Raw genomic sequence first — 26,763 nt, forward strand, 5'->3', positions numbered from 1 at the left:
CAGCTATGGGCTTTCTGATTCGGGCCTGGCTCCCAATCCCAGAGCTTCATTCACGCATGATCCGGGGCAGGTGGCTCGTCTCTCTGAGCCTCCGTTTTCCCGTCTGTAAAATGGGAGAGGGTGCTGGGAGGGACTCAAGGAGATGCTGCTGAATGGATTCACGGGGCCATCCGGGCGCTGACGTCCAAGGACAGCGGGAGGCTGGGCAGGAGGGAGGGCCCAGGGTAGGCAGGAGCCGGCCTGTGTGCCTGAGAGCCGACTGTCCAGTTTTCAGAACCTTGCGAGCCAGTTGTCTCATGTGACATGACAAACCAAGGTCCTCAATACTCAACACCCACCCATGTCTAATTACTTTATGACAGTCTCCTATTATTTATGCCCTTGGGGTGATTTATATGTACTATATCACCTACTAGAGGAGTGGTCGGTTGCTCAGAATCGGCCGTGGAAGTGTTTACACCAAGGAGATTGGCAAGCACGACAGATCGTGGCTTGGGTACCACCACCAGCAGCCCTCCATCCTCAAACACTGGGCAGAAGACAGCTCAGGGCTGCCCGTGTCTCTAAGAGCTGGTACCGGGCGCCCCCTGGTGGCTGCTTTAGGCACCCATCGTCTCTGATTCCCTTCCATCCCGCACCTCAGAGAAACACACAGAACACCAGGCCCTCTGAGGCCCCAGGGAGAAAGGGAGACCCGCTCCCCGCCCCGAAAGATGAAAGACGAGGAAACAGGACCCCGACAGAGCTTCTCAGCTGCCCCCCCCCAAGACTTTTAGCTTCTGGATCCCAAACCCCATAGGGGAGCCGCCCAGCGGATCTTTCTGATCCCGCCCGAAGGGGACGTGAGTGACAGGTGGCTCCTAACGCATCAACCCTTTTACTCCAGGGCTGGCTGCCCCGGGCCCCAGAGGACACCCCTCTTCCACCAAAGCACCTCGAGCGCACCTCCCTCGCGTATGCGACTCGTCCTGGGGGCTCAGGACAGGGGAGGGCGCCCCTCCATGTCCCCCTGCCTTGCCCCAGCCCCGCCTCTTCCTCCCTCCCCCTCTCTCCTGGGCTGCCTGCAGCCAGCGCCTCAGACCCCAGCCTCTTTGAAATCTCTGTGCAGGTTGTGTCCTGGAGTGGAGGGTGGTTCGCGTCCGGAGAGGCCCCTGGAGGTATTTTTCTAGAAGAGAAAACGCCTCCCCTGAGATGAAGGCCGAGCGGGGTGGGCGAGAGGCGGCAGGTCCCGCTCGCTCTCTGTAGGAAAATGACTGAGAGGCACGGGGAGGCGGAAGATGGAGGCGGAATCCGGCCCAGCCACAGAAGGTGGGCCCGGCCATGGATGGTGGGCCCGGCCACGGAAGGTGGGCCCGGCCACGGACGGTGGGCCCGGCCACGGATGGTGGGCCCGGTCAAGGACGGTGGGCCCGGCCACGGAAGGTGGGCCTGGCCACGGAAGGTGGGCACGGCCACAGAAGGTGGGCCCGGCCACGGAAGGTGGGCACGGCCACGGAAGGTGGGCCTGTGGCTTCACCTCGAGAGGCCTCCGCTCTCTGACCTGAGCCCGGGGCCCAGGAGGGTTTTGAAAGTGGTAATGCGTGCACGCAGTCCGGTGCCACAGGGGACTTCAGGGCTAAAATCAGGCAAGTCTTGCCCTAACCGGCTTGGCTCAGTGGATAGAGCGTCAGCCTGTGGACCCAAGGGACCCGGGTTCAATTCCAGTCAAGGTCACGTACGTAACTTGGTTGCAGGCTCCTCCCCTGCCCCGGGCCCTGATGTTTCTCTCCGTCTCTCCCTCTCTTAGACTCTTCCTAAAAATCAACGGAGCCTCCAGTGAGGATTCACCAAAAATAAATACATAAATAAATAAAAGTGAAAAAAAAAAAATCCAGCACGTTTCAGGCAGACGGGGGCCCTCTGGTCACCCAACGCTGAGGTCCGGGGTCAGCAAACACACAGAGCCCAATCCAGCCGGCTGCTTGTTTATAAATAAAGTTTTATTAGAAACCAGTCGCACACCGTATCAGTCGAGGCGCAGCACCGGCAGTACGGTAAGAGAGTTGAAAAGTTGCAACAGGGGCCCAGCTTCCCCACAAAACCTAAAATATGTCCTGCCTGGCCCTTTAAGAAAAAGTCTGCCGGCCCCGAGCTTTTAAATGACAGCCAGTCCGCACTCCTGGGAGCTGGACAGAAGCCACGGAGTCTGTGGGGGGAGTGGGTGGGTCCTGGGTGTTCATGGGAGTCCGGCCCTGAGTGGGACGGAGAGGGAGGACACGGTGGGGTCCTGGGGAGGCTGGCGCTGATGTGCAGACCTGTCTGAGATTGGGGGGCAATTCTGTAGGCCAGGACTGGCTCAAAGGGGGGGGGGGCTAAATAAAGGGGTCCCTTCCCTTACCTCCAAACGGCCTGACACCTTCCCCAGCTGCTCAGGGTTATACCAAGATTCCCCACCCCCATTCCCATCACCCCTACCCTCCTGTCCAAGACACAACACTGTTAACCCCACAGCCTGAGCATGGGCTTCCTGAGGGGGTGGGACTGGGGGGGAGGGCCGACCCCACCTGAAGGAGGCCCCTTGATTCTGACGCATTCAGCCAGCACACGCTCATCAAACATTCGCCGAGGGTGGCCACGCTCAGCGGTTGAACGCCGGCCTGTGAACCAGGAGGTCACGGTTCGATTCCCGGTCAGGGCACAGGCCTGGGTTGCGGGATCAGTCCTCAGAGTGGGGCGTGCAGGAGGCAGCTCATCAATGATTCTCTCTCATCACAGATGTTTCTCTCTCTCTCCCTCTCCCTTCTGCTCTGAAATAAAAAAATATATATACAATATATATATATATATTTTAAAAATTTGCCAAGCACGGGGCCCGGGCTGGGCCCGGGCTGGGCCGCAGGACACGGGGCCCTTGGGGAACAGAACCGAGCCCAGCTGCACCCGGGACCCGGGGGCGGGGGAGAGGGCAGGATGGGGCTGCTCTGTCGCCAGCAGGAAGCTCGCGGGCCCACGCCGTCTCAGATAAGGGTGGCCCTGGGCTCCCCACCCTGCCCGGCCCTCACGGGCACACGGAGAAAGGGGCAGAGGCAATAGTCTCCACAATAAAGAATTACTTAAAAATACTCAGTGGAAACTCAGAAAGAAAGAAAGAAAGAAAGAAAGAAAGAAAGAAAGAAAGAAAGAAAGAAAGAAAGAAAGAAAGAAAGAGAAAGAAAAGACCTCACCCCGGGTCCCCCAGAGGCGTAGCTGAGGAGAGCCGAGCTGCCCCCTTTGGGGTCCGGCGGGAGTGGTCTCAGGAACCCCACACTCCTCAGGGCCCCCCCACCCCAAATGCATGGTGATTGGCGACCGGAGAGAAGAGCGGTGGGTGCCGGCAGGGGACCTGACTCTTCCCTGGGCTCGTGGGCATGAGGCTCCAGTGGCCAGGAGGAAGGAGAGGCCTCGGACCCCGGCTGCCCTCGGTCCTGGCGGAGTGGCCAGGGCCCTGCCCTGGAGACCCTCCCAGGGGCGGGAGGAGGCCCGGGGCCGCGGAGGGAGGCAGCGGGGAGCCGGGGCCGTGCCCAGGGCCGCGGGCGGGGGGCGCTAGGGGAGGAAGCTGCGCAGGGTGAGGTCATCCCCGCCGGGGTCCTCCCGGGGCCCGTCCTTCGGGCCCGGGCCCTTGGCGGCGGGCAGGCTGCCGTTGGCCGTGGGGGCGGGCGCCTCGCCGCCCTCGGGCAGCAGGGAGGAGATGCAGACCATCTCGGTGGGCGAGTAGCTGCGCACGTGGTACATGTGGTTCCTGCGGGAGAGGCGCACGGCCAGCACCACGGTGCACACCAGGAAGGTGGTGGCCACCAGCGCCAGGATGAGGATGGCCAGCAGGCAGTGCTTCACGGGCATGTAATCCGGGCCCCGCGTGGGGCTCGGCGTGGACAGGCCCTGGCTGCTCTCCCCCCGTTTGAAGGAGGCGTCCGAGGAGTTGCCGACGGCCACGGTGGCACCCCCGTGGCGAGGGTCAGACGGCACGAGAAGGGCCGTGGAGAGACCCGCCGTGGACAGCGCCTCCGTGGTGGCCGGCTCCTCGGACAGGGTCTCTGTGGTCATGGGTGCCGGGGGAGGGGCTGCTGTGGTAGCCGGCTCCGTGGTCAGGGCCTCCGTGGCTGTGGTTTGCGTGGTCAGTGGCTCCGTGGTCAGAGCCTCTGTGGCTGTGGTTTGCGTGGTCGGTGGCTCCGTGGTCAGGACATCCGTGACTGTGGATTGTGTGGTCAGTGGCTCCATGGTCAGGACCTCCGTGGCTGTGGGTTGCTTGGTCAGTGGCTCCGTGGTCAGGGCCTCCGTGGCTATGCGTTGCGTGGTCAGTGGCTCTGTGGGCAGGGCCTTTGCGGCGGCCAGCTGTGTGGACGGAGCCCCCTCTGTGGACAGAGCCTCTGTGAAGGGAGGGGTGGTAGTGTCCAGTTCTGTGGCCAGAGGGCCCGGTGTGACCGGAACCCCCGATGTGGCCAGTTCCGGGGTGGGCTTCCCAGGGGCTGCTCCTGTGGTCGCCTCCGGGGTGGCTGGCTCGGAGGTGCCTCTCTGCCCCAGCGTTCCCACCGTGGCCTGGTGCTCGGGCCCCGGGGCCCCGGCCCCTGCGGTGGTCTCCAGCATCTCCGGAGGGTCCGTGACGTACTCGTCATCGTACTCTCCCAGGTCGTCCTCGTCCGCACCCCCCTGGCCGTCCGGCTGCCCGAGGCTGAGGCGGCTGCCGGGGCCCAGCAGGACCAGCAGCAGGAGGAGCGGCAGAGGCATGGCACCTGCAGGGAGACACGGACAGGGGACGTCAGGACGGCGCCACCCCTGGGCTGCCGAGCCCTCCCTCCCCCACCCCCCTCCGCTGGGATGCTGGGCGGCCACGGCTGGGTGGGTGTCTGCTCTGGGGCAGATGCTCGGCTCCGGGCACCCTCCTGACGAGGCCGTGCCTGGTGCACAGCGGCCCCCGCCAATAACGGCTTTTCCTGCTGATCAACGTGGACGGCCACGGGGTGCAGACAGAAAGCCGTGGCCTGTACACCCGTTCATTAGCATGTCGTCCCCTACACCGAGGTTGTGGGTTCGATCCCCGTTCGGGGCACATACAAGAACCAACCCGTGAATGCATAGGTAAATGGGACAACAAGTCAACCTTCCTCCCTCTCCTCCTCCTCCTCCTTTCTCTAAAATCAATAAAAATTAAAACAAAATAAAAACTTTAAAAGAAAATATGAACGATTAGAGCTTCTTATGTCATCATCATCATATATATATATTTTTTAATTGATTTTTTTATAGAGAGGAAGGAAGAGGGATAGAGAGTTAGAAACATCGATCGGCTGCCTCCTGTGCACCCCTTACTGGGGATGTGCCCACAACCAAGGTACATGCCCTTGGCTGGAATCGAACCTGAGACCCTTGAGTCCGCAGGCCGACGCTCTATCCACTGAGCCAATCTGGCTAGGGCTCCCCTTCTTGACCCCCATTTCTGGATACGTTTGTCATAGGACCTGAGTGGAGGCGTTCCCGTATACAGTTCATCCGTAGATCCATGCGCTCATCCGCTGATGGGGGTCCATGGCCAAGAGCTTGGGGGCCGCCGGCCTACAGGATAACACCGCCTGCTTGGACCGGGGGCCTCTTGGCGTGTGGTCCCGACCCCTCTGTTCCACTCTCCCCGGCCTGGGCTCTTTGCACGTGGGGTGGAGGGCCTCCTTAGGGGAAGAGAGTGTGGCCTAACCTCGGCCCCACCCCCACGCTCCGGGGGCAGAGGCGCTGTGGGAGACGCCACGGGCTCAGAGCCGTATTTCATATTTCATAACTAGGAGGAGACGCACCCCCAGCTCACTTCTCAGTTCCTGGAAGGCTGAGCCCTCAGCCACTTCCTGCGGAGGGAGGGGCAAACCCTCAAGGCCCAGCCCACCGGTTCCTGGGTGGGGAGAGGCCTCTCGGTGAGTCAGGGCCGCACGGTCTGAAGCCTGGGAGCTGGGAGGATGCATGGAGAGGGGCCCTCACCCCGGTCCCCATCCCCACAGTCCGGTGCTTGCAGAGGCGTGGGGTGGGGGCACCGGGGAGGCCCCTTAGCAGCTGTGGGACCCTGGGCAGGTCACTTCACCTTCTCTGAGCCTCGGTTTCCTCATCTGTCAAACAGGTCCCACTGCCTCAAAGAATGGGGGCGATGCCCTAACCGGTGTGGCTCAGCGGATAGAGCGTCAGCCTGTGGACTGAAGGGTCCCAGGTTCGATTCCGGTCAAAGGCAAGTACCTTGGTTGCAGGCACATCCCCAGTAGGGGGTGTGCAGGAGGCAGCTGAATGGATGCTTCTCTCTCATTGATGTTTCTAGATCTCTATCCTCTCACTTCCTCTCTGTAAAAAAAAAACAAAACAAAAAAAATCAATAAAATATATATATATTTTTATATTATAAAAATATTATTTATTTTTTAAATATATTTATATAACGGATAGTGGCTCAAATACACACTCTAACCAGAGATGTCTTGGAAAGCCCTCTCCAGCCCTCGCCGGTGTGGCTCAGTGGATAGAGCGCCGGCCTGCGGACTGAAGGGTTCCAGGTTCGATTCCGGTCAAGGGCACCTGCCCGGGTTGCGGGCTCGATCTCCAGGGTGGTGCACGCAGGAGGCAGCCGATCCACAATTTCCCTCTCGTTACTGATGTTTCTATCTCTCTCCCTCTCCCTTCCTCTCTGAAATCAATAAAAACATATAAACTGTAAAAACTAATTCCCTCGCTGTGGATGGATCATCCCATCCCAGGAGGGGCCTCCTGCATCTTCCCTTCACTCGGGCTGCGGTGATGCCCATTCTACAGATCAGGAAAACAGCCCCAGAGCGGGAACTTCCTCCGGGCCTCCCCTGTCACCTCAGCCCCCCCCCACAACCCCCCCAATGGCAGGAAAAGAGCCGCTTACCACAGGAGGGGGCGGGCAGGGCTCAGAGAGCGACAAAGAGCTGTCACACCCTGCTTGTCTGCCGAGCCCCACCTGGGCTTGGGGGCGCAGAGGGAGGGGGACATACACCCCAGCTCCAGGGACCACACTGTGCAGCCACCCGGGCCACACGTGACCTCCCCCTCAGCATATTGGTCCCTCCCCAGCAGTCCCAAAGTTCACGTTCCTGGAACCTTAGGACCTGAGCAGCCGCAAGAGAAGGGCCGGCTCCAAACACACAAGCAGGTCAAACCGAGGCCCACGGGATCCCTCACCGCCCCCCTCGCCACACACACACCCCAATCCCAGCGCAGGTCTAAGTCCTGGCAGCCAGGACAGGGCCTGGCCCAACGTGGCGTCAAATCCAGTATTAAGACCAGATCCAGCCCCAGCCCTTTTGGCTCAGTGGATAGAGTGTCAGACTGCGAACTGAAGAGTCCCGGGTTCGATTCCAGGTTGGGGGCTCAGTCCCTAGTAGGGGCGCGCAGGAGGTAGCTAATCCATGATTCTCTCTCATCGTTGATGTTTCTGTCTCTCTCCGTCTCTCCCTTCCTCTCTGAAATCAATAAAAACATATTGTACACTGTGTTCTAGTAAAAAGCCTGCTCAGATTGGCCAGAGTCAGAGAAGCGGTCTATTAAAAAAAAGAACTGGTGTTGCCTTGGGAGTGGGGGGTAGTCTTATACAGCGAATATAGGCCTAAACCTATGTTTTAACTGTAAAATTGGGGGGTCGTCTTATACACCGGAAAATACGGTATTTAAAAAAAAAAAAAAAATCCAGCCCTGTCATTCACAAGCTGTGTGACCTCGGGGCTCACCCTCTGAGGTGGACTCCGGCTGGAACCCAGGGGTGATGGCAGGCCCTGCATGCCCCCCGCGGGGCTGTGGGTGGAGTGAGCGGCCCGGGGGCGTGTTTGGCCCGTCGGGAGTGCTCCGTAAAGGCCAGCGGCTGGCACTGCTGTTCGACCCGGAGGGCTGCATCCCTGGAAAGCCCCCAGCCCGGGGCAGCTCTGACACACTCTGACACGTCAGTCAGAGACCCCGGGCAGGAAGCCTGGGGATCTGCCTCCACAGCAAGCCCCGGGGCAGGGGCAGCCTGGCCTCGCTGAGGCCCGTGGTCGGCAAACTCATCCGTCCACAGAGCCAAACACCAACAGGACGGCGATTGACATTTCTGTGGAGAGCCACATTTTTTTAACGTAAACTTCTTCTAACACCACTTCTTCAACATAGACTCGCCCGGGGCCGTGGTGTTTTGTGGAAGAGCCACCCTCCAGGGGCCAAAGAGCCGCATGTGGCTGGCCAGCTGCGGTTTGCCCACCACCGGGCTAGGAAATCACAAATGCCGAGTGCAGGCAGTGTGCCAGGCGCTGGTCTGAGACGGTTACATGGACTATCAGCTCCTGGGGGCCCTGCACCCCGGAGCGGCCGCTTCTCCCCTCCACGCCTCGGTTTTCTCATCTCCTAAAAGGAGACACTGGGTTCTCCAAGGGTCCCCAGCCTCTCGGAAGGCCCTGCGTCCGCCGGGAGGCGCTGAGCCTGGCAGCCCGGCCCGGCCGTGCCCACATCCGGGTTTCCCTCCCCCAGCCCCGCTGGCCAGGCCTGGGGAGGGAGGCATCTGCCCTGCCAGGTGCAGCCGGCCAGGCAGCCCCAGAGGGAACCGATCCGGGGCCCCCTGCCCTCGGACCCGAGAGGCCTGGCCTGGGAACTCAGACGGCAGAGGGAGAGAACCAGAGCCTGGGAGGGAAGGGAAGGGTTCCAGACAGCCAGAGCCCTGACCCCGGCCTACGGTGCGTGTGTGCGTGTGTGTGTGCGTGTGTGTGTGTTCGTGTGTGTTCGTGTGTGTGTGTGTGTGTGTGTGTTCATGTGTGTGTAATTGCCACCACTTTTTGCCCCTAAAGCACCCCAAATACAAATTACTGAGTGGTGTCATTATTCCTGTGTTATTTTGCCAGCAATGGCACCCTGGTTCTGATAGCTCAATCATTTCCTATGACCACGCGTTATCACCTCTGTCTTAGCAAAAAGCATGAAGATCTCGGCTTCGGAAACGACATTTTTTATGGACAAACCGTGCGCCCCTCCCAGGTGTCCCCAGACCGAACCCAGCCTTGCTCCCGAGCAAATCCCTTCCCCTCTCTGCGCCCCGGGGCCCCACCCACGAAAGGGGTGTGTGTGTGGGGGGGAGATAGGCTGATTTTTAGAGAAACGCTCCCGATTTCTCCAATTGTTCGAATTCCGAATGCTCCCAGGCCAGCAGCCGCTGGCACACCCGCCCGAGGGGGCAGGTGGCCGTGGTGGGGAGCCGAATACAGCCACGGGCTCCCGGCAGGCCCTGGCCCCCGGCCCCCCGACCTTCGGTGGCCCTCCCCGGGGGCTGCGGCCCAGGGCCTGCCCCCCCCACCTGCCGTCTGCTGCCAGACGGGACCGCTGGTCCCTTGGGCACCCCGTCACCCCCACCCCCGCCCCTTGGGCAGCCCGGGGCAGCCCTGTGGTTCTGTGAGCCAGCACTCACCGGCCATGCTCAGCGGAGCATGGGACAGCTGCCTCGTGGGCCCAGAGCGGCTTCCCCGTGTCAGGGACAAGGACCCAGCCAGGCTGCAGGGCTCTGCTGTGTCTCCCCCGCCCCGGCCCTCCGCCCCGCCAACGCCCAACGGCCGTGAAAGAAGGAAGCGAGAATGTGGTTGCTCAGATAGGCTCACGTGACGGCCCACACCTCCTCGCTGGTGACAGCTTGGGTGGAGTTGTGGACGGGGCTGGGTGGCAGGGGGGCCGGGGGTCACTCTTGGATTCTGGTGGCCAGGCCACCACCAAGCACCACACGGACACGTTCTGGGGCGCCACGGCCGAGGCACCCAGGCCGGGAAAGGCCAGAGCATCGGGCCGCAGTGGATGGAAAGTGGGAGCCACAGGGGACCCGCCCTGGGAGGGAGGAAGCAGGGGCACAGGAGGGTGGGGATGGCTAGGGGAGCCCAGCCTTCTCTTGTGGTGCAAACGTTCCCCTTGCCTGCGTGTGTATGTGTGTGTGTGTGCCTGTGTGTGCCTGTGTGTGCCTGTGTGTGCCTGTGTGTGTGTGCCTGTGTGCGTGCATGTGTGTGTGTGTCTGTGTGTGTGTGTGTGTGCAGGTGACCTGCTCAGCTGCAGCCAGAGCCTCTCTGAGGAGCCAGGTTGCAATCCCAGGAGGAGGGCAGGGCCCGCTGGCTCTCTCTGCCCATCGGGTCAGGGAGCGGTCCCAGGGCCGGCAGCCAGACGCCGGCCCCCGGGTAGCCCTTCCCCCGGTGGGGAAGCTGGCTGGTGTGCCAGTAAACAGGCCGTGATGACACCGTGCGGTCGTGGCGCCCTGTGGCAGCCGGGACGGGGGAGGGGTGCCAGGAGGCTCTTTCAAGGAGAAGTGGCCCCTGAGGTACCAGTGGGGCGGGCTGGGTGGGCAGCCCAGGCGGAGAGCAGTCTGTGGGCAAAGGCCGGGAGGCCTGGGGTGGGCTGCACCGAGCTCTCCGGCCTGTGGCCTGAGCTCCCCACAGGGCGCTAAGGGGCACATGCCCCGCCCTGCACACAGGCCGTTGGAAAATGCGAACTGGTCCCCCCTACCCTCTCCCTTCTCCCCTGCTGGTGGGGTCGGTCCTTATAGAGGCTCGCCTTGATTTATCGCTTTGTTGTGCTTCACAGGCCGGTGTGTGTGTGTGTGTGTGTGTGTGTGTGTGTGTGTGTGTGTATTTGCTTGGGTTTTATATTTACGAATTGAAAGTTTGTGGCAGGCCTGCCCATTCGCTCACTCCTTGTCTCTGAGTCATATGTTTGGTAATCTGGGCGATATTTCAGACTTTTTCATTATTGAGAATGGCCGGGTTGAGTCATTTAAAGGGGAAATGGCCACTCCGGGCCCACTGGGGCCAGGACTCAGTTCCCCTTCCCCAATGGGGACAGAACTGCGGGAGTTCCTGTTCAGCCCAGCCCAGGAGCAGGCTTCCTCCAGAGGGAGGGAGGGGGTCCGGGCTCCGAGGGGTCACCTGGTCGGCTTGGGCTCTGGAGGGTGGCCAGCCCAGGGGCCGGTCCCAAACTTGGAAGGTCGGAGGGCAAGCCAATCTGGAAACCTGCTCCAGGCCCAGGGATGTCACCAGAAAGGTTAGCAGCGGAAGGAACCCAGGCGGTGCAGGGATGCAGAGTCGGGATCTGGGGCCCCAGGGGGCTCTAACGCAGACCTGCCCAAGGAAGGTCAGAAATGCAGCTGGACCTTCGGCGTGGACTTGGGGAGCAAAGGGGACCCCCAAGTCCTTCCTCCATCACTGTGCACCCGCTCTGCCTGCTGGCTCCCTGGCTTCCCCACCTCCGAGGCGCCTGTAAACGAAAACCCAGATAGGACACGCTGCCGATCACCCCCAGGAGCTCAGTGCCCAGCAGCCTGGGGTCAGCTGTGGCCAGGGGAGAGCTGGATTCTGGAAGCAAGTCCCTGCCACACAGCTAGCCCAATAGGTGCCCCCATCCCAGATGTCTGTATTTTTATTCATTCATTCCTTCGACGAGCATTTACTGATACGATGTGCCAGATCCTGAGGATGCCATCGCGAAGGAGTTAAGTGGTTGTCCTCACAGAGTTTACGTTCGATGTGGGGGGAGACAGGCACTGAGTCACGGCGTCCAGAGGCCTGATGGTAACGAGTGTCATGGGGAAGATGGCAGGGAGGGAGGGGCGTGGGGAGCCGTGCAGGTGCGGGAGGCGGAGGGAGGATGGGCAGTCCAGAGAACAGCATGTGCAGAGGCTCCGAGGCAGAGGCCTTGGGAACATGGGGGGGGGGGGGGCAGGTGGGAGGGGGGGAATGAGGAGAGGAAGTAGGAGAGACCGCAGGAACAGGTGGCCTCTGCCAATGGTGAAGATTTCAGCTTTCACTCCCCGTGGGATGAGAGGTTGTGGAGGGGTTTGAGCCTGATTATCGGGGGGGTCAGCAAGCTTTTTCTTCACCGGCCAGATAGGAAATAGGTTACCGGAGGCCAGAGGGTCTCGGTTGCATTTCCTCAACTCTGCAAACGTAGGAAAACAGCCACGGACGATGCTTAACCAAAGGGACCTGGTTGGATGCCAACGAACGTGGCTTACGGACACTAACATTGGAGTTTCATAGAAGTTCTCCTTGTCACCATCATCCTCTCGCTGTCTTGGTGATGTTTTGCCTCCCAGCCTCCGGGAGACGCCGGCCGGGTGACGAGAACTCGTGTGTCACCCTGGAGCCGCAGCCGAGGCGTTCGGTAACCAGGGGAGACCGTGTGTACCGTCCCCAACACGGAGGGCACCTGGGCGGGGACAACAACCTGCAACAGCTTCCTGTCAGGCATGGGGCAACTTCCCGGTTCTCAGGCTCGTCGCTGACGTCCAGAGCTTGGACTCTTCTTTGCTGAGATCCTGATGGTTGACTTCTTGACCCTCAACGCCTTTGCTTGCTGGGCCATTTGGCCACTCGCTGCCGCACAAGTGTCTCCGGGACCGTCACACACTCTCTCTCTCTGAACAGTTACCCAGTGAACGCCTAGATAAACAGAATCATGTCTGGGGCAGACAGGCGTAGGAGTGAGACAGCAGAGCTATAATGAAGGCGAGCCTGCTGCCGAGACCTGAGGCACCTGGTGGAGGTGAGACTAACACACGTGGCAGCCCCCTCCCTAGCACCTGACGGCCCAGACACCCCGCACTGCCATGTACTCGCACCCAGGCCGGCCGGGAAGGTGGGGAAGTGCCTTATATGTATCTGAAGCCCTGGTGCACAGGGCACCTGGCCCCAGGGGACGCCCTGGCTCCTCCCCTTTGGGACACTGATGACTGCTCGTCACTTTCAACCCCGAGCTCTCCCTGAGCCTGCGGCCGCCCGCTGGGGTCCCCTGGGAATCATCTCTCCCCGGTGCTGACCCCAAACCAGCGAACCCTTTCCCCCCAAACTCTCATCTTTGAGATGTGAATAAGCCCCCATTTAAAAGGAGAAACACCTAAGCAGCCAGTGGTCAGTCCCAAAAGGGGAAGTTCTTCCACTAGAGCACATGGATGCCTTCTGGTAAGAGACCCATCCACCTGCTTTTCAACTGCCTTCCGACTCCGGAGCTGAGCGTCGGGGTAACTGCTGTCTTCCTGCCCCATTCTGCCTGGGCATCTAACTGGCATTCTTTCCAAGGCCCCTCGCCATGAAGTCTGTCATGTAAGCTGTGCTCCCACACAAACCCTTCATGGCCCATTTCTTACAATGTTTCCTTTTTAAAAAAATATATATATATTTTTACTGATTTCAAAGAGGAAGGGAGAGGAAGAGATAGAAACATCATTGATGAATCATTGATTGGCTGGCTGCCTCCTGTACATCCCCTGCCGGGGACCGAGCCTGCAGCCCAGGCATGAATGTGCCCCTGACCAGAATCGAACCTGGGACCCTTCAGTTCACAGGCCAACACCCTTACAATGTTTTCTTACCCAGCTTCCTCTCCTACAATGTTTTCTTACCCAGCTTCCTCTCCTACAATGTTTTCTTACCCAGCTTCCTCTCCACGCAGTAGAGTAAAATGACACTGAATTTCCAAGCTCCCACCAGCCTCTCTCTAAAATCGCCTCCCTCCACATTCCCACTGATCTAGCAAAGTCTGCAGCCAGCATCTTTGGATCTGGAGCAATTTCCCACTCCCCGCTTCCCCCTTCTCCAGAACTTGCAACTGGAGAAAGTTCACGAGGCACACCAGGACTCGTGCCTCCTAGCAGAGTCCTCCCACCCCCATGTCTGATAAACTGTGTGCCGGTGGGCTACACTCGTGGGGTCGGGGCCCGGGGTGCTATCCTTTGGGACTTAAAATTGGACACACCCCACTAGGGAGGTGACGTCACCCCACTTCAACCACAGGTGGCAGCTGGGACCGAGGTTGAGCATATTAAACTGTATGTCCCATATCATATTGGTTGAAAATATATTTATTCCCCCGTCTGTACAGCCTTCATCTTCTGACATCTTAAAGTCTGGTTTTTATGTGGCCAATCTATCCCTTCCTTTGTGATTTATTCTATTGCTTTGGGATTTTAAAATCACAAATGGGCCGAAACTGGTTTGGCTCAATGGATAGAGCGTCGGCTTGGGGACTGAAAGGTCCCGGGTTCGATTCCAGTCAAGGGCATGTACCTTGGTTGTGGGTATATCCCCAGTAGGGGGTGTGCAAGAGGCAGCTGATCGATGACTCTCTCTCGTCGATGTTTCTAACTCTCTCTCTCCCTTCCTCTCTGTACAAAATCAATAAAATATATATATATATTTTTTTAAAAAAATCACAAATGGTTTTCCCCAGTCTGAAGTCTAGACAAGGAGGAACTTTTTTTCTTCTAAATTTGTAAGTTTCCTTTCATTTAACTATTGACTTAACAGCGTACTTGAGTGTCACCAGAAGGCTCCAACGAATCCCTGTGCCCAGCTACTTAACGTAGCCACACTGTTTCCTCCCGCCACTGATTTGTGAGGCTTGTCTTAATGTATTGCTAATTTATCATTCATACACCAATTTTAATAATTTCTTCCTGGGAACAGACATTGATAGGAAAAATCCAATGAAATAGATTATCCATGACTGCTCTATCCACATAGTAGCATTTGTGGTATTTACTCTGCACATAAATATACATTGCATGTACGTATACCCTTAAGAGGGTTTGTCAAAAACATCTCTTCTGGGGTGGGTATTCTATTTTATGCATCTTTATTCGAGGTCATAGAGCCAGGCCTTTTATGTTTGTATGAACAAGTCTAACTGGACTCCACACCCTCCCCATCTCACCTCTGAGAAAAGTGCTTTAATACTAACACCATTTACCTACCTCACAGTGACCTCGTGGCAGAGAGAGTTGGACAGAATTCTTTTTTTGTAACAAAATTCACTTTTCTGATGACATTAGTGACACAGTTCACTGTGAGACACTTGAAATACACTGGTGGTGGACGTCCAATATCCTGAAATACTATTAAATGACTTTTAGTACATTACAACATCTGGATATGACAAGTAAATTAACCAGCTGGACTAACTTTTCCTCTTCTAGTTCCTGAATAGATCTCCCATTAGTTCCCTGGGACAAAATTCCCAGAGATGAAATCACGGGTCAAAACAATGAATATGTGCCCAGCCAGCGTGGCTGTGGTTGAGAGTCAACCTATGAAGCAGAAGTCACAGTTCAATTCCTGGTCAGGGCACAGGCCCGGGTTGCGGGCTCGATCTCCAGTGGGGACTGTGCAGGAGGCAGCCGATGGATGACTCTCTTTTAACGCTGATTTCTCTCTCTTCCTCTCCTTTACTCCCTGAAATCAATAAAAATATATGTAAGAATAGTAAGATGATGTGAGCCTTCTGATATACCTGTCACACTGCCCTCTGGAAAGGCTGTGTCAATTTGCATAAACTACCTCCAACAGTGGAGAAAAGGCCTTTTTTTTTCTTTCCGAAAAATTACGGTGTGTTTTTGATGACAATGAGGGCTGCAGAAAGCGGCCGGGCCACATGGAGTTAACTGATTCACAAGAGCCAGCAGAGCTTATCTGGAACCAACATCAGGTCCAGCTGGGGAAGTCACCTTGTGAAAAGGGGAAGTTCTCCCTCATGCAGCCTGCTGGCCGTCTGGGGCCGGCATGGTGACCTTTGGGTCTTCTGACAAAGCAGCGAGGTGCCAAGTCAGACATAAACACCCCACCACGCGTCCTGCCCCTGACCTGGGCGCCGAGGGGCTGCAGATAGCATCTGCCAACTTCCACTTCCTGCAGCCACGAGTTGACCACAGCGCTGGCCGCCATTCTTCTCAGCAACTTCAGGAGAAATATTCGGAAGGGAAGCTGTGCGCCGAGTGGCCATATTTACGGCCGTTTAGAAAGACCAAGCAGTGGGAAGTTCTTTGCCACTATCACTGAATGTCATCAGATAATGCTTTAGTGCAAAAAGGGAAGCCCATGACATTCAAGTGACCGAGAGCCTTCTGCTGGAATAAAAATCACGGCCAACCCAAGGGGACATTTCCTACTTCTGCTGAACGGAAAGATGCTTTCAAAGATCCTGTCAGGGATCTGCTCATGGTAACCAGGACCGCTGTGCATGAGGGCTTCCTGGGGGTCAGACACTGTGTTCTCTCACCTACAGCAGGTAAAATCCCATCCTCTTTCCAGATAGAAAAGGGATCCTCTGAGGCCAGGAAACCTGCCCAGGTCCCCCCCCTGGCAAAGGCTGGGAGCAGGATTCAAATATCCGGCCTGGGACCCTGGCCCAGAGCCGTCACCTGGACCCACCAGGCGGCCCTCCTGCTGGAGCCAAGCGCCCCCCGCAGGTCCGGTACTTACCCGCGGGGAGGAGCAGCCACCTGGCTGGTCCCACCGAGTCAGGAGCTGAGGCACAGAGGCCGCCTTGGAGACCTCTGCGGTGCGAAATAGACACGGACACCGTTTTGTAATCAAGGGTTTTTTTTAATCTTTGAAAATGGAAGCAAGTGTTTGACAGAATACTATGGCCGCTCTATAAGAGCCGATCGGGGAGGAATTCACGGGTTCTCCTCCGGGATAGCACGGCTTGAACAAAAGAAGACAAAACGGGAAACACAGTCCACACTCTTCGGGCGAGGCCGCCTGGCCGGGCATCGTTCACTGACAAGCACACGAGTCCGGGCGACCTCCCGTCCTCCCTCGTCCCTCCGCACCCTTCCCTCGGGGTTCCGCCGCCACCAGCAACACTGGTGTTCACTTAACAGCAGAATCTTAAAAATGAAGGTCCTCAGCAGATTACATCGACAAAGAAACATACGGGTTTGAATGTAAGTCACTGTAATTACTATTTCATGTCTCATTATCCACTCCAATGTTAAAATTACACGCAGACACAAAACCACACTGAACATTCAGAGGCCCTGGAGTTCGGGAGACAGCAATCCCAGGATCGGTTAAGAACATGGTACCTTTCTATGCAGACACCCCCCAGCTGGCCTGTGCATCCCCACCCACTGTCCATGCTGTCTCCATTCTGGGTCCCATATTCAAATGCCGTCGGCTAGTCCCGGCCCCACACCAGCACCAGCACCAGCACCTGCAAACAAGTCCCCGTTGGTCCCAATGGCACTCTGGGTCTCACGTTCAATCACAGACACTCACTCCTTGCAAAACAGGCTCCTTAAGTTTTCTCAAACATGTGATAGGACAAAATGGAAATGGAAGGAAGTTCTAGCGGACCTGGAAATGGAACAGGGGAGCAGAGCTCAGTCTGTAGGCTGCCCCCCACCCCAAGTCTGGGGAGCCTCTGTGCTTTGACAAAGCCCGGGTGCGAGCTGGAGGGGCAGAGCGGGTTAGTGTGTGTGCAGGGTGCAAACGGACCCGTCTGTACACATTAAAGCTACAGCAGAGATCTGTGCTCCTGGTCTGAGCCATTCTAGACCATTCCCCTCAGTCTCAGTGTTCAGTAGCACCCTGTGGCCTCACCTTAGCTGGAAGCAGTTAGGGGTGGAAGGCAGGAAGGAGAGAGGAATGGCTGGGAGCCCTGAGAGAGGCGGCTGCCTACGCGAGGAAGGGGAGGCAGGAGCTGGTGGTGCAGAGAGCCGCTTCTTCCTCCGGCACAGCACGGGGCGGCATGGGACGTGCGGGAAAGCAGAGGACCGCGGGGGCCGACACTCCCCTCAGGGTTCCCTCCGTTTCAGCCCCTCACTGCACTCGAGAGCTAGGCAAGCTGCTGGAATGGGCAAGAGGGAACACTCCACAGTTCGTGTGTCTTCTTGTCCCGGGCACCCTTGTCAAGTATTGATTGAAACCTGAAACATGTTTAAAGTGATGAATGCAACAGCGTCTACGTGGACAAAACGGCAGGAACACATGCTAGTTTAGGTTAGATTATAATCATCTGAAGCACAGGGTAACCAAGAAGCAAAATTCCATTCGGGGACAACCACCCAATTTCTACAAAAGAGAAAGGAGGAAAGTAAATGACACGATGGGCATTTCTGACCAGAAGACTCGATGAAATGAGAGGCGTGGTCATACGGATTCACGTGATTTTTCAAGTCTTCCTTGTGTACAGTCGTTATGATGACCAGGTTTGTGCTGCAAACGAGCCAGCACGATGTGGCTACTGCTCTGATTGTTCTCAGATGAACGTTTATACAAAATAATATCTTATCTTCATTTAGTTTATAAACATACACAGTGCTGTCCCTTTTGAATTAAGGAGGAAAAAAAAAAAACCCCACACACAAATACTGCAAAGTAGCAAAATACAAAGGAAAAAAAAGCTACTTTTGGTTTGGCAACATTAAAAAAAAAAAAAAAGAAATATAAAAAGCAATGTGGCATTGGTCCCTATTTGTTAAAAAAAAAAAGGTACTTGGGCACGAAACTGAATCAGAATTGGTTGGTTTCCGAAAATTCAGAGTATCTTGGATTTTAAAAGTAGCACTTTTGTCTTTTAAAAGTTCAACAAGTCACATATAACACTTAAAACATCAAAAAAAGCTTTCTGATAAAAAGCTCAGCTTTCAATCACATTTCTGCGAATTGGGGAGACGAATTGCGCTCTGACGGGAATGCGGCCTATCGCTGGTTGACACACTGAAATGAATGTCTCCGAATGGCAGTGCCTCCCTCTCGCCCTCCCGGGACCACACCAACAACCAGCTACCAAGCCCGAGTTCTTGCTCCCATGCGGGGGGTGGGGTGGCCTTCAGGCGGCTATCTTCGCCATCTGCTGTTCTAACTTGGAAATGCGCTCATCTTGATTGCAGATTGTGTCTTTTATAGATTTGATCTCTTTTAAAATCTCATCCAACTTGGCTTCACTTTGCTAAGGAAACAAAAGAAGGAGGGAGGGGAAGAGGGTGACTCAAACAGTATACAAAGGTCACTGCAGTGAGAATGATAAGGCAGAGAACGGAACTTTCCACTGTGAGGAGCAAAGAGCCACCCCCGCCAGACTGGGCTCAGGTCTGTGGTTAATGCTGGCCGGCCCGCGTGAAGCCCCCACAAAACAGCAGCGCCTCCCAGCGCTGCTTCCAGCCGCGCCTGGCACGCCCTGGGCGGCACAGCTCAACGGCAGGGCAGACTGACTCTCCTAGGCCACCCTACTCCCAACCATGCAATTCCACCAGAGTGACCGGGTGACCAGGGTGCGGAGCGGACTTCCAGAGGCCACAGCTCCTTCCTTCCAGGAGCCTGACTGGGAGCGAAACCCTTTGCCCCGCCTGCGAACTGCTCTGAAGAGGCCGAGCCTCCCCGCGTGGAAACGATTCCTGCAGTCACCGAAGTCCAATGGCTTCCTCAGTCATGGCCAAAACTCCAGCATCTCCAGGCACTTGGCCTCTTCGTTCCGTTACCTTCCCGCTGACGGTTCACCGCTCGCCCCTCTGGCTCCTGGAACTCTGTCCCACAGCCTGGTCACTCCACACCTCCTACCCGAGTCCATCTTAGTGGCTAAGTCCCATTCACTGCCCGATCCTCTGTCACTCTAACACTCAACAACATATGAGCCCACCCACAACTCCCTCCTTCCTAGGACTTCCTCTTCTTGGCAGCTGTGACCCATGCCCTCATGTTTCATTTTACCCATCAGAGATGGGTGGGGTGTACATAGTTTGGGGAAAGACAGTTAAGAAAAACCCAAAGGCTCCAGTTTACTCTCCAAAAAGGCCCAAGGAGCCAAGCATGGCCCCAATTCCAGTGTCACCACAGGACATTCTTATCACATGGGTGTCATCACTCACTGAGAGCCCCTCTGTCCACAGCTGGGACAGCACTGCCAGTGCCAGGACTGGGAGGAGCTGCAGGAGGACCAGCCTGAGACAGCCACGCACCCCTCACCCTCCTGCGGGCCTTACCACACTGGTGGTGTCCGCGGTTTTCTTGGGGACGTTGATCAGGTCACACTTCTTGTTTGCAGTGGGCTTGCTATCCAGAATGTTCTTCTTCACCACCTTGAGGTCCCTGTTTTTGCCTGGAATGTATCCATGCTTCAAGGAGATGAGGATCGGGTCTGCGTTCTTCCCGTCAAACCACTCCTCCGCCTCCAGCGCGGCTTCGGGCCCCGCTGTGTCAGGATACAGGTCATCCTGGAAAAGGTCCGACTACAAGAGACATTTTGGGGAAACCCTTAAGTGAGGAAGAAGGAAGACCGGGGATTTAAAAACTTTTAAAAGCATAGATTGCTTAGACAACTGGGCACTTACCTTCCTGGGAACAGTCATGATAATAGGTTCACACTTCCTCTCATGAAGTTTAAAGAATCTTCAAAAGGGAAAAAAAGGCAAAGTTGCATTAGGTAAAATAGGAGGCTAAGTAACAAACAGGCTCACTCACAACCACTTTCTACAAGCTGCAGGGATACAAAATGCTCTGCCCACCACCTCAGCTGCCCCACCGGAACTCAGCATTCCCAGTTGACAGATGAGAAAACGGAAGGCGAGCATAGCTGTGCAGGAAATGGCGCAAGGGAGACAAGAGCCAGGAGTATCTGTGTGTGGGGTGACAGCCCAATTCCAACTCTCTGGGGTCAGATCACTGTGGTGGGAATAACACCACGGACAAGGACTCATTTGGGAAAATGGCCAGGTCAACAGACAGGAGAGAATGAACACCTGCATGTCAGATAGCACCTATACAGAGTTGAATGTATTTAAACACACACACACACACAAAACAACAACAGCAGCTCATACTGATTAATATAACAAAGAGCTTTAAAATGCTTATTTTTAAAGATGTGTCAATTATTTAACAAGTGTGTGAGCAGAAAAGCACACTTAGAGACAAACGTGCATAGAAACGGAGTGTTATATAATGCGTGCCAGGCTCTTAGCCTGATAACATGGGGCTACTAGTTCTGTTGCTTAAACTGGCCAGTGGTCAGTGAGTCTCCTGAGTATCTTCTGTTGACTAGCATGAGAAAGAGCCTTCCCCTTAGGAACTATAAATTTTTAAAAACTCCAGAGTGGTACAGAGAGGTGGGAATTCTATCACACTTCCCAAATCAAGGGACCCCAACCCAACACCCCACTGTAGGTTTTTGGCTTCCCTAGTTTAGGATCCGTGGGCTCCACCATCTACTTTGGAACCTGGTTCATCCTCCCCCAGGGCAGGAACACCGTTCCTTATTTACACCCCGGGGACATCTCCCTGGGACAATGGCCGCAACCTCGGCCTGAACACCAGAGATGATGGTTTCACTACTGGAGTAAGTGTCCAGTACACGCAGACGAAGCCACTTTACCCGCTGCACTTCAAGGCACAGACTCTGAAGAATGGGGAGGGCATATTGAGATGAAATGATTTTGAAAGGTGCCTCCCTACTCGCACACCCCTGCTTCTGAGGAGGGGCAGGAAGTGAGACACTGACTGTGGGCCGCACACAAGGGTAGAAAGACCCGGCATCATGCATGTAGCTGGGCTGCTCTGCAGAACACAGCTTGTATAAACAATTCCAACACGTTACATGCAGATTCTTTACCTGGCAATCTCACATTTGTTAACATCCAGTCCCCTCTTGGGCATGTAACCCATCCCTCTCTGAGGCTCCTTGCTGCTGAATGTGTTGAGGTAGTGGACATACGGGGACTCATCTGTGATCTCAAAATAGCGGATACTGCTGTCACCCTACAAGAAATGGGAGACAAGTTTGTGTTTACTACTAATTGAAGTATCTGATTTCAGTGGGTGTCTCTCTCCCCTTTAAACCCAGCATTAACTAGGACTCTTTTAATTAATAAAAATGAATTCCTCTCTGAGGCTCCTTGCTGTAGTGGCTGACCCTTTCTTCCTCTTAAAGGCCTAACGCACGTGAAGCTTTCTCATCCTGGCAGAGTCAGCCCTCACCTATCAAACACTGCATCCCCTTTACTGAAGGCTAGATACCAAGTCAGAGTCAGGCAAATGTTAACGCCTCTGCCAAGCAACTGCTCTGCAATTCAACTTCAAAAGACACACGGAAGGCCAGGAGGACTGAGAGGGCGGGTACTGATTGGAGTTATTTGTTCATTGCCAAACAACAGTGTCATTCAGTGACCCGAGGGCACTAACGCCTGATAATAATAAAAACTAAGACTTTCTAATTAAGAAACCTTCGTTTTAGTGATAGCCTTGTACTTCACAAGGTTTCCTACCTCATTGCAATGTATAAAATTCTGTAGTAATCTTGCTAGTCTCTCTAAGTACAAATAATTGTTTAATGGTCACACATTTATACCAACCCGAACAACAAAGACAATTCTGCCTGGTAGAAAACACCCACACACACACACACACACACACACGAAGACATAAATAGGTAGGATCACACTCTAACAATCCTCTCTGTTTTCACAATTTCTATTTATTTCAATCATATAAATAAAAATCTAAAGCAACGGAAAAGAAGCTAAACACATACGGTTTGCTCTCTGCACACTAAAAATAATTTCCCACCCAGTGTTAACCACCTCCGGGTAACATGCCCTTGTGATTGTTTTGATGCAGCTGTTAACATCTGAAGTAAAATGACTTTCAAGGAAACTGACAAGATCTCGTTTCTGAGTGACTGACCTATAAAATGTAAAGCAGCTCTGCAGCACGCTCAGCGAACCATGAAAAGGAGTAAGACATCGGCCTTTACCCAGCAAGGGGTACCCTAACAGGTTTGAGGGACTGTATCACTCCATTTTTATCAACTCATGTATTTCAACTACACAAACTTCTAAGGGAAAGCTAAACTAGAAAAGAATGATACTGAGATTACCACCTACTGAAATGAAACAGCACTAAAGCCACCCGTTTAGTTAGGCAGAGATCACTGGGCAGACTAGGCAGGAGACCTTTTATTGCAGTGTGGGGTCTTCCTGGAACAACCGTCACTTTCTGAAATCTGAATCAGGCCACACGTTTTCCGGTCCAGGCCCTAACACCGAACTCCAGGAACAAGAACCCTCTGGAGAGTCTCAGAGGCCCTCCAAAGCAACATTCTCCTTAAGAGTGCATGGCATGTAGCAATGAGCACTAAGTGCCAATCTAGAACCATCCAGTGGAGCTCAGCATGAGATATGGCAAACTGGTTCCTCATCCCTGGCACCAAAGACGAGAAATCTGCAATCACCAACCGCACAGCACCACCAGGTAATACAAAACACTACCATGTAAAAATCAATAATCAATTTAAAACAAAAAGAAAAATTAAAAAGAGAAAAACAAAACACCAGCACATACTCCATCTCAGAGTGCCCAAGCAAAGAGTCCCCTGTCAGCATCTGCCCCATCCCTGCTTCCGTCAAGAGTGCTGAGCACAGTGTTAACACCACACATCTGGCAAGTTACAGTCAGTCCAGTCTCACCGCAAACATAACAAAATCAGAGCATAACACACACACACACATCAATTAAAATGTTACAATCCATTGCCCATCTACTAAATCTCCGAAGGACGGACTTTTCCTCCCACAGGATTAAATTTAATATTAAAATCAAAATTACTCTTGCCGAGACCGGTTTGGCTCAATGGATAGAGCGTCGGCTTGGGGACTGAAGGGTCCCGGGTTCGATTCCGGTCAAGGGCATGTACCTTGGTTGCGGGCATATCCCCAGTAGGGGGTGTGCAAGAGGCAGCTGATCGATGACTCTCCCTCATCGGTGTTTCTAACTATCTCTCTCTCCCTTCCTCTCTGTACAAAAACAATAAAATATATTAAAAAAAAAAAAAAATTACTCTTTACCTTTCCACATAAGTAAATGATACTGGTGTCAGGGTCATAGAAAGGCAGCAACACCCCATTGCTAGTGTCCATTTCATGAAGAGCAATTGGTTCCTGCATATTTTTCTAGGGGGGGAAAATTTAAAAAAAATTTAAATTAAAAAATATATATACACACATACACACACAAACAATTTAAGGGTAAATTTTTGTTACCTTTCTATACATTCCTTTATCCCTAATCAAGTTAGCCATTTCCCTAGAATACTGACATTTAAACAATGCACATGTAACATTCATACATGTATATACCAATAAGGATAGCAAGTGGCATCTGACCCACTGAAAATTGCTTATTTGACAACATAATCAGTGCACATATCAGTGTGGCTCTATGACAAAGATGAAAGTGCCCTTCTCCTTTGTGACTTTTGTTTTTAAAAAGTACTTTTTTCTTATTATAAATTAAATATATGTTCTTTAAAAAGTTACAAGGAAGAAAATAAAAATAGTCACATATGCCATAATCCCACGGTCCAGTGTGTGGCAGAATCCATGACCATTTTGGTTTATTTCCTCCCAACACATGTATGTACACAAATTAGGATCATACCTTATGTGGTTAGCTTTTTTTCTTAATAAGCAATAATTTACTGTTTTGTTTTTTAATCCTGAGGGCATGTTTTTACTGACTAGAGAGGGAGGGGGAGAGAGAGAGGGAGAGAGAGAGAGAGAGAGAACACCATCGACCTGAGAAATATTGGCCAGTTGCCTCCTGCGGATCGAGCCCACCACCTCTTGGTGTACGGGACAATGCTCCAACAAACTGAGCCACCCAGCCAGGGCCAGTTTTCTATTTTTTCCACTTTTGTGATTATGAGCATTTTCTCAAGCATGACTACTTTGATTTAGACATTTGATTTTTAGATCATATTCTTTATAAAAATATAACTAAGTTTAGAACTCATTTCCCAAGTCTGGATTCCTCATGCATTCTTTTAAAAAAAATATAGTCAGCATAGACTCTTGTCTTTGGAGTATCACAAATGCATTTTTTGAAAGTTAGCAATAAGTGTCTAGTGAGGATGAGAACTTTACGTCCAATTTAAAACAAGTGGGAGTTCAGAAAACCTCACTAGGAATCATAATCTATGTACCAACCCCAAGACCCACTCAGAAAAGAGAGAAAGCTCAAGTGTGAGCTGGTGGAAAGGCTGGAAGGGGCATACCGGGTTCCAAAGAGCCAGCTGCCGCTCGCTCATGCGGCTGAAACCAGTGGTGAAGACATTGCCGTCAGCCAGAAAGATGGCTCTCATGGGCCGTGCTCCTTCGTGCGCTTTCTCCTTCTCCTGCAAGAGAGAGCAAAGAGGTGCATTGCACACATTCAAACTGCAGAAAGGAGGGTGAGGTGTGAGGGTAGGGGCCCATACACCCAACCCAACCGCACCCCGCACACCATTGATGTTAACTGGTACGTGTGTGTCTCAGTAATAACCACCTCCCCTCCCCACACAAGGAAAAAAAGTGACACTAAGTGGTTTGGTCAAGGTCCCTCAGCTTGTTAGCAAGTGTCAGGACTTGAATCAATACCCACTTCCACCAGGCCCCACTGCCAACCTAAGTCCATGCACTGCAAAAACAGAACACATGAGAGAACTCTGCCAAATGCTTTTCTCAAGAGATTAATAACCTTAAGGATAATAACCTACTGCATCTTTATGAGACACTTTAATAGTCATTTGTACTAAGCCAGAATGCAGTTCACTGTTTGGGGTAGCTCATCTACACTTGTTGACTTTTAAGGACTCTTGTGAACTGATAAAAACATTGTTTCTTTGTGGAAAATGGTTACCAAGCGAGAGCTAAGCCATGGGTAAAAGCTAGAATGTACAGCTCTGAGGAGAGGAGTGACTGGAGACCGTCAGAAGTCTGCACCAGCCTTTTCTGATTCACAGGCCTCTGCACACAGCGAGGTCCGCTGACCAGCACACAGCCCTCTGTGGCGCCTCAGAAAGCACACAGGACACACTCACTGAAGGGCCACAAATACTGGGGTTCTGTCTGGAGAATACTCACAGCAACAATCTCTTGTTTCCTAGGATCGATTACTCTCACTTTCTTGTCTTTGGAAGCCGTGCAGATGAGACTGCCGTTCCGGTTCCAGCTTACATTGTAAATCATGTCCGAGTGCATATCGTCCAAGTTGATCAGGGCTTCCCCCGTCCCCACGTTCCATATGATGATGGCATTATCACAGCCTAGGAGCAAGCACAACCACCCCCCGGCTGTTAAAATGCCTGCACAACGGCGCATTTGTGGAAACTACAAAGACGTGCATTGAAAGGAAGGTGCTGACAAGAGGCCCTACTTATGGGGAGTTTTTAACAAAGAAAGAAGAAATTTGTATAAAAGAAATCAGCGTAAAAGTAAAAACATAGCTTAAGTTTGGGTTTGTATGAAACAAGTAAAAACAACCAAACAAAACTAAGAACTAAAAGAAAATAGAATCCTATGTTTTCTGTTTGTGTTTTTTAATCCTAACCAGAGGATATGTTTTTATTGACTTTAAAGAGAGGAAGGGGGAAAGGTGGAAGGCGAGAGAGAGAGAGAGAGAGAGAGAGAGAGAGAGAGAGAGAGAGGCAGAGAAAAATATCAATAGGTTGCCTCCCGTATGCTCCCCAAATGGTGCTCTGACAAGGGATCAAACCCACAACCCTCCAGTGTATGGGACGATGCTCCAATCAACCATGCCACAAGGCCAAGGCCTATTTATACTTTTCTTTCATGTATATATATGTACATGCATACACATATACATATATACAAATAGATAGGTAGATATCTTCTTTTGTAGATCTTAGAGAAAATAGGAGAGGGAGAGGGGGGGAGACAAGGAGGGAGAAAGAGAGAGACATCAATCACCCCTTACTACAGATTGAGCCCAAAACCCAGGCATGTGCCCTGACTGGAAACAAGCCATCGACCTTTTGTGCACGGGATGATGCCCAACCAAACTGAGCCACACCGGCCAGGGCAAGGCCTGTGTGTTTTTAAGAGTTAACTGGGCTGTCAGTTTCCTTTTCTAGTAAAATAAGCATCGGAATGAATACAGCTTACTTCTTCTCCAGTAGAGCTAAAAATAAAGAGCTTAAAAAATAAAGAGCTTGAAAAACTGT

The 26,763-nt window shown here is 53.6% G+C and overlaps 3 protein-coding genes across 4 annotated transcripts in view; all 3 read right to left on the minus strand.

Annotated features, from left to right (window-relative positions):
• Window positions 1-26,763, minus strand: part of TMEM119 (transmembrane protein 119) — a 183,290-nt gene that overhangs the window by 16,901 nt on the left and 139,626 nt on the right. The window lies entirely within an intron of this gene.
• On the minus strand, window positions 1,962-9,704 carry SELPLG (selectin P ligand). 2 transcript variants are annotated; one of them, XM_084868186.1, is made up of 3 exons: window positions 5,980-6,267; window positions 5,475-5,568; window positions 1,962-4,748 (listed from the first exon to the last, which is right to left on the minus strand). In XM_084868186.1, the coding sequence occupies exons 1-3, from the start codon at window positions 5,989-5,991 to the stop codon at window positions 3,562-3,564; spliced, it is 1,293 nt and encodes a 430-aa protein (XP_084724312.1). In that variant the 5' UTR covers window positions 5,992-6,267; the 3' UTR covers window positions 1,962-3,561. The 2 variants fall into 2 exon arrangements, with proteins under 2 accessions (XP_084724312.1, XP_084724313.1); XM_084868187.1 differs by lacking the exons at window positions 5,475-5,568; window positions 5,980-6,267 and adding an exon at window positions 9,431-9,704.
• Window positions 16,350-26,763, minus strand: part of CORO1C (coronin 1C) — a 58,719-nt gene continuing 48,305 nt past the window's right edge. The window contains exons 5-11 of the mRNA XM_084868178.1: window positions 25,664-25,845; window positions 24,817-24,936; window positions 23,609-23,713; window positions 21,379-21,524; window positions 20,102-20,159; window positions 19,754-19,999; window positions 16,350-18,723 (exon numbers count right to left, since the gene is read on the minus strand). Of these exons, the coding sequence (XP_084724304.1) occupies window positions 18,604-18,723; window positions 19,754-19,999; window positions 20,102-20,159; window positions 21,379-21,524; window positions 23,609-23,713; window positions 24,817-24,936; window positions 25,664-25,845 (977 nt within the window). The 3' untranslated portion in view covers window positions 16,350-18,603. The remainder of the gene's footprint in view (window positions 18,724-19,753; window positions 20,000-20,101; window positions 20,160-21,378; window positions 21,525-23,608; window positions 23,714-24,816; window positions 24,937-25,663; window positions 25,846-26,763) is intronic.

Source organism: Pipistrellus hanaki, assembly GCF_964339955.1.
Source record: "Pipistrellus hanaki genome assembly, chromosome: 19".
In the NCBI taxonomy this organism is placed as follows: domain Eukaryota; kingdom Metazoa; phylum Chordata; class Mammalia; order Chiroptera; family Vespertilionidae; genus Pipistrellus; species Pipistrellus hanaki.

What these genes read in the sequence shown, in the direction of transcription:
- SELPLG (XM_084868186.1), bottom strand. An exon ending in ACGGGAACGCCTCCACTCAG is followed by an intron (nt 4,749 to 5,474) that starts GTCCTATGACAA and finishes GTCTCCCTGCAG; the next exon opens with GTGCCATGCCTCTGCCGCTC.